The sequence below is a fragment of the Arachis hypogaea genome, chromosome 2 (genome assembly GCF_003086295.3).
Source record: "Arachis hypogaea cultivar Tifrunner chromosome 2, arahy.Tifrunner.gnm2.J5K5, whole genome shotgun sequence".
NCBI lineage: Eukaryota > Viridiplantae > Streptophyta > Magnoliopsida > Fabales > Fabaceae > Arachis > Arachis hypogaea.
This window is the reverse complement of record NC_092037.1, coordinates 69,109,324-69,116,025: the sequence shown is the minus strand read 5'-3', so window position 1 is coordinate 69,116,025 and position 6,702 is coordinate 69,109,324. Positions and strand designations below refer to the sequence as shown.

The 6,702-nt window shown below is 36.7% G+C and overlaps 1 protein-coding gene and 1 long non-coding RNA gene across 2 annotated transcripts; both read left to right on the top strand.

The window, feature by feature from the left end:
* Nucleotides 1-703: 703 nt before the first annotated feature.
* Nucleotides 704-5,897, top strand: LOC112747385 (uncharacterized). The gene is made up of 4 exons (XM_072209586.1): nt 704-836; nt 885-1,016; nt 4,906-4,997; nt 5,617-5,897. Exons 1-4 carry the CDS (start codon nt 704-706, stop codon nt 5,632-5,634), a joined length of 375 nt encoding a protein of 124 aa, XP_072065687.1. The 3' UTR covers nt 5,635-5,897.
* On the top strand, nt 1,080-4,081 carry LOC140179585 (uncharacterized). The gene is made up of 3 exons (XR_011873138.1): nt 1,080-1,192; nt 1,304-1,417; nt 3,841-4,081. It is a non-coding gene; the product is annotated as an uncharacterized lncRNA (long non-coding RNA).
* Nucleotides 5,898-6,702: the final 805 nt, after the last annotated feature.

The following is a 6,702-nucleotide window of genomic DNA, read 5'->3' as shown; positions in this document are numbered from 1 at the left end:
GAAAATAAAGTGTGAAATTGATGAGCAAATAATATTTTATGCACTATTATTGTTGAATTAGAATTTATTTCTAATTACTACATTATACCTATTTTTAAGTGAAATTACTAAATTGCCCCTAACCCTAAGTTTCAAAAATGAAACCCTAATCCTATACCCAGCAACCGCCACCTTTCTTCTCCCCTCAGCAGCTGCAACCCCTCCTTCCCAAACAGACACCCACGCATAGCTTTCCTCACCCAGCAGCAAGCAACAAACACCTTTTCCCCTTTCTCCAATTCAATGTGCAACAATAGTAAGAGAAAGAAACAAGAGAAACAGACCAGAGAGAGAGGCTGAGTTGCGGATGGAGAGAGGAGGAGAGGAAGGAGATTCGCGCCGGTGTGCTGGGCTCCACCACCGCCGTCGCATCGTCGCCATCAACACTGCGAGATACCATTCGCGTCGCTGTCCCTGAAGCTTCACACTGCTATCCAACCGCCGTGCCTCGCCGTCAGTTGCTGCTCATTCTCATCGCGACCAGAAGAGAGTGCGAGACCGAGAGAGAAAAGCGTGGAGTCGGCGTCGCACGGAGAGGGACTCGCCACTCCTTCCCATTGCCACGGAGCTGCCATTGTCGACGCGTGTCACCGCGGCTGAGGGTTTCACCACCACCAAACCCCGGCCGAAGATGCTTCCACTGCACGCGAGAGGAAGAGGAGTGATGAGGCAGAACGCGTCCTCGCCGGAGCTCTTGAGCGCCGCCATCGTTCGTGCCTCGTCCCGCCGCCAAATCTGCTCCCACTTATGGGTTCTAGAATCTGATCTGGACGCCGCTGCCACTATCCGAGCTCGCTGTTGCTGATGATGGTAAGCCCAAACTGCCGCCGGCAAAAGGGGTTCAGGCCACCGCAGGTGTCGCTGCCGGAGAAGGGAGCTGCATCTCTGTGATTCCGACCGCCAGGAGTGGTTCTGTGACTTTAGGGACCACCGCCGGAGCTTCTGGCTACTTCTGTCATCGCTGGAAAAGTATGCCAGTAAGGGTTTTAATTTGCGGTTTCTGTCCTTTTTGGATTTCGAAAAGAGTAATGATACTGCGTGGTTGTACAGCTGCTATTATCAGAAATTCGGGCCGCTGCTATTATTCAAAATTTATTAACGAAGCCGCTGTCGACTCGATTTGGAGTTGCGGCTGTTTTGTTTCGTTAATTTAGTGAGTATCTCTATTTCAAAAGCCTCGCGTTAGTACCTTGTTGTGCTTGGTTAATGAATATGAGTTTTGGTAATGTGGGGTCGAGTCCTGATTGTTATGTGTTGCGATTAGAGTTGGTGAGATTGTTGAGAACGCAAGTGGAGCCGAGTTGCTGGCTGCAGTTGGTTTTGGGTTGAGGCGGAGAGGACTTTGTGAGACTTTTGGGCTATGGAATTGCGTTTTGAGGTAGGGGCGCTTTCCAAAAACTATGTTTTATGTATTAGAATTATTACATATGGATACTGATGTGAGATATTGTGTATTTGGTGATTGTATCTGCCTTATATATTATTTGATTGACTCGAATGATTATGGATGTTGGTTTGGTTGAATTGTTGTGCGGCTTTGTAAAATGTAATGTTTTGAAGTTGGATCTTTAAAGATTTGAAATCTGAGTTTAATCTGCTGAGGATTGATTTGATTTGATTTAATTGTTTTGATGATTTGAAAAGTCGAATACACCTTTGAATTCAACCTGGTTTACTTTAATTGACTTGGTTTTGGACAAATGACTTGTTAATTGAGCCGTTTCTTTAAAGCTTTAGAAATGAGTTAAATTGGTTGATATTGGATTGATTTCTGAAATGGTTTCATTGAGATATGCTGTTGAGGCGACTGTTGGATTTAGCTTTCTTTTGAATTGATTTCTGGTTTTGAGCTGCTGAAAAGGAATGAGAAACGGTTTAGTTGGGACCCGAACCGGGTGGCAAAAGTCCAAGTTTTAAGGGAGGTGCTGCCGAAATTTCTACAAAATCCTAGTCTTGTTTGAAAAGTTATTTAAAAAGGGTTGGATTTGAGAAATTGTATTATTTGATTTATTAAAAGAAAAATTATGTTTTCAAGCTCAATTTATTTAATGAACTTTATGCATTGAGTTCGGCTCATTTAGAAATGAACTATTTTTACCGTTTGAATCACTGAAGGAAAGAATGATGCTCTAATATTGATTTCAATATAAAAAGGGGCTTTTAGTGATTTTAAAAGAATCTAGACTTTTGATTGAGTAATCAAGCTTGAGGCAATTTGGAAGAGTTAGAAAGATGGGTTCCAAAAAGAAACCTGAAAGTGGTTTGATTTAAATGAACCGGTTTTGTTTCAAATGAGTTGATTCTTGGGCCGGGTTGGAACTTGTGATTTTGTATGGCTGGTTTTATAGTAAATTCAGTTTTATCTACTTGAACCGAGAATCTATGATTTTACGAGTTTCAATGAATTTTAAGGAATTGATATAGGTTTACCTTCCCTAAAGACTTGGAACTCTGTCGAGAAACTTTTGTTATAAAATCCCATTGTTGGATGGGTGATTTTGAATGCTTTGAAATAAATCCTTAACTTGCCATGGTTTCGGAAGTTTTGGAAAGAGAATGCTGAGAGTGGCTTTGTTTTAAAAAGGGGAACTCACCTTGAGTAAATTTGGCTTATGAGCCTGAGATGATTTGAGAAACGAAATTTTTAAAGCCAAGGCTGAAAAGAGTTGAAACTTGATTTCAAAGTGAAACGATTTGAGAAAAAGTGATTTATGGCTTAAATGCCGATTTTATGAAATGATGATGTTGAATGTGGAAGTGCTGTTTTGTTGTGAGCCGGAATGGCTATGTATGATTATAAATATTGGTTGGTTCTGGATTGAACCGTGAGTTGGAATGGCTGTGTATGTTATGAATATTGGCTGGTTCTGGACTGAACCGTGAGCCGGATGGCTGAGATGGATGTTGATCCATGGATGAGATTGAATGCATGTATATGCTGAATCATTGAAAAATGTGAATGTTGCACTTCCACTATTGGAGATAAGAGTTTTCCTGGGAGAAAGCAGTGGCTAGCCACCACGTGCTTCAGGTTGAGACTCGAAGCTCTTTTGACCCTATGTCGTAAGTGTGGTCGGGCACTGTGAAGTCCCGGATGAGCTCACCCCCGTAAATATTCACCAGTGAAGGTGATGGATATGGATCATGATTATGATCAATTTTATGATGAGTATAACTCGAGTTGGGGATGCGCAACAGAGGGACAGTCCAATGGTTAGCTACCAGGACTTGTCGGGTTGGCTCTATAACCGACAGATGATATCATCAGCCACTAGGGATAGGCATGCATCATATGCATCTATGTGACATTGTTTGGGGGTGCATATTATACTTGGTTTGCCTATGTGATTAATTGCTAATTGTTCTACTTGCAATAACTGTTTGTTTGTGCTTGCATCTTCCTATTTGTGTTTGCTTCTGGGACTCTGTTGGACTGTGGTGATTGATTGATGGTTGGATTGTTTGGGCCTAGGGCCGTGGTTGGAATGAGATGAACCGATGGTTGATTTTGGTTTTGTGTTTCTGGTTTGGAATAAATATGAAAGGCTATTTTGTTTCAGCATAGATAAACCGTTTTGAAAGGCTTTTGAATTGTTGAGTATTGAATGGTTCCTCTTTCAGAAAAGATTTCTGACTTTACTTTTATTGAAAACCGTTGTTTTTGAAAAGAGGCATAAGACGGTTATTAATCACTGGTACGGTTTATCTTCACGTATCCTATTACAGTAATTCCCAAAAACCCCCTACTGAGAACCCTTTCGAGGATGATGTTCTCACCCCCCTATATTTTTCCCCTTTCAGGATATGGGTGCAGAAGTTACGAAGAGTTTATTTAGTTGTTGTTGAAATGCTCTGTATTGCTTTAGCTTATTATTTATTGTACCCTCCCTTTATCTTGATATATTTTGTAAGAGGGATATGGATTGTATTGGGTAATGTTTGTAATATTATTTATGTATATGTATGTATATATATATGGATGTACTCTTTATGAGTTTATGTAAGTTGTATGGTATGTATGGATGTATGTTGTATAGCAAAAGTATTTTTTGGAGCGGTATTGCGGTTTAAAGTTTTAAACAGGCTCATATTTTAGTATTACATAGTATAAGTGTCGTCGTAATGTCCGAGCTATCAGAGTTGCGCAGCCGGAAGCGTGAGCTTTGGTAGTTAGGGTGTTACAGAATTTGTGGGCCACGAGACTTCTTTATTGTTGTCTGGGCTAAGGTGGAAGAGTAATTTAATAATTACTACTTCTCATACTTGAATTTCATACGTTTTGTATTGCTTTGTGATACATTCCTTTATCACAAATGCACAATCACCAGGACAAATTCACTTTCATTGTTAAAAGGGACTCTTTTTACAAATCTTTCAGCTTATTTTATGAAATGGGAGAATAGGAGTTGAGGGCTGACAAGAAAAAATTCCGAGTAAGTTAATGTTCAGAGGGGAAGAAGAAGAAAGGGACTGTGCTTTCTGTTATAAGTGAAAATTCCTCCAAGAGTATATGAAATGTTTGCATAAAGAGAATTGGTTAAATACCCTTCTAAGGAACTTTGCCCTAACTTAATTTTGTATTTTTGTTTGCCAAAATTTTGAAAATAATAATTTCAAGGATGTTTCATGTTCATAATGATGATGAGGTAAGAGCATTGTTCATGCTGTTCTCCAACTCAAGCAATTGGTACATTCATATTTTATCAATACCCATCTTTCATTTCTCTCTAATTTTTATAAATTTGGTTTCAATTCTTATTTTTATAATGTCGGATACCGTCAAAGTTGGCAGCTTTTTTCTTTTTGCATTTTACTCACCAACTGTTTGTAATTTTGCTTCTTTTATCATTGTTTTCAAACCTTCAGATAGTGAAGAAGACATGGAGGTTTCGAGTGGGAGACATGCAAGGCACTATACCCGTTACGCTTGGGCTCTCGAGACAGCATTCTTTCCTCAGGTAAGTTTGAATTTAAATATTTCAAAATGATCAAAGTATTTGGTGGTCTGCTGTGAGTTTAAAATCTTGCTATGGATTAATTGCACTTTCTTTTAATTCTTTCCTTATTTTGATTAATAATTTCTTTTCAATGTTTTAGCTTTATATGTCAAATCAGAAATTTATTTAATTTATTTTTTTTAACTTAAGATATTTTTCTAATTTTCACTTTTCTTAGTTCTTTTGTATGTGGAGTCTCCCTCCTTTTGTAGTATGATGATAATTCTCCACCTTTTTAGTTATTTGAGTAACATTATGATGAATTTATGATAATTTAGTCCTTAAAATTTCTGTTTAAATTTCATATTGTGGTATGTTGGTTAAAGTGGATTACCTACTAGAAAAGAATGCAAGATACAAGAGACTACAACGCATCTACATTTATATATCTAAGTAAACATACATGCATATATTATATTGTTACCCATTTAGATCAAGTTTTTGTTCTTCGCATTTTAATTACAAGTGGTTTTGTTTGTTTATTTTTGCTTTAATAGTCATACTACTATCTCTTTTGCGAATCACTTTTTAGAAAGTGTTTTACTAGAGTGATGTTGCAATTGTATCATCATTGTTGCAGCTTTGTGGACTCGTGTAAATCAACAAAAAGAAGAAGAGTACCCTGTACCAAACATTTATGGCACCATTTTGAATATGTATCTAGATTCTTAGTCAGTGTACCATTTATTCCTGCTGCAATGCAATTGATAATTGAAAAAAAATAGAAAAAAAATAAGATCATATTTTAGTTAATCCGTAAGCTCAAGAAATGTAATATAGGAATGTAAGAAAAGTTTTGTGCAAGGTAATGTTGTTTGTTTGTTTTAACTATTATTAAAAATCAAATGAAATATTGTGGTATTTTTTCTTTTTCTTCTTTCATTGTTTTTAAGGTGTTCATTTTATTTGGCCAAAGAAAGATGGTTTCTCTGTCAACTAACTAATTCAATTTTCATGCTTAAAGTTTCTCTTTTTATATAGATGATGCGATTTGCTGTTTTATTGTTGTGATTAGTTCCATCAATACCAATAATGAAATGTTTTATTGTTTTGATTAGTTCCTCAATACCAATAATGAAAATTTGTATGTTTTATGCCTTATTTATAGCGTTATCTTGCACAAGTGTTTGCCTTTCAATATCAGCATCTTATCATCACAGATGTTAAATTCCCTTATTTAGTGCAAAAGTGTTCACTTATATTTTGGAGTACCTATGATCTTCTTGAGGTTGTACAAAATCACAAAATGTATGACAAGGAATGAAATGAAGTAAATTAAGCATTCTAGAAATTTCAAGCATAACTATTAGATATCACATGATAATAGTTATCACATGATGGATATACCATTTTAGGAGGAAAAATATGATGGGAGTATGTCAATGTGTGTTTGATATAGTGTTTCAATGCAATATGTCCAAATAATTTTAAAAGATAATAAAAGAAACCCAATCACCCAAATGCTTTCTAATTAGCTTAAATTTAACTCAAAATTTGGGACTTCTCTCTAAACAAATATCTATGTTGAATCAATATATTAATTTTAGCGCTAAGTGCATGTTCTAACTAGCTATATATCTTAGTATATTAATGTCTTAAATTTGTGGACGAGCTCTGATTTTTGAATGAAAAATTGCCCTTAACTTTTGTTGTTCAAATCCTGATT

Excerpts from the sequence above, each read along its gene's own strand:
- LOC112747385 (XM_072209586.1), top strand. The coding sequence starts at position 704 with ATGAGGCAGAACGCGTCCTCGCCGGAGCTCTTGAGCGCCGCCATCGTT. Across the intron at positions 837-884 it reads TGCCACTATCCGAGCTCGCT|GCCACCGCAGGTGTCGCTGC; the intron begins GTTGCTGATGAT and ends AAAGGGGTTCAG. Across the intron at positions 1,017-4,905 it reads ATCGCTGGAAAAGTATGCCA|ATAGTGAAGAAGACATGGAG; the intron begins GTAAGGGTTTTA and ends TCAAACCTTCAG.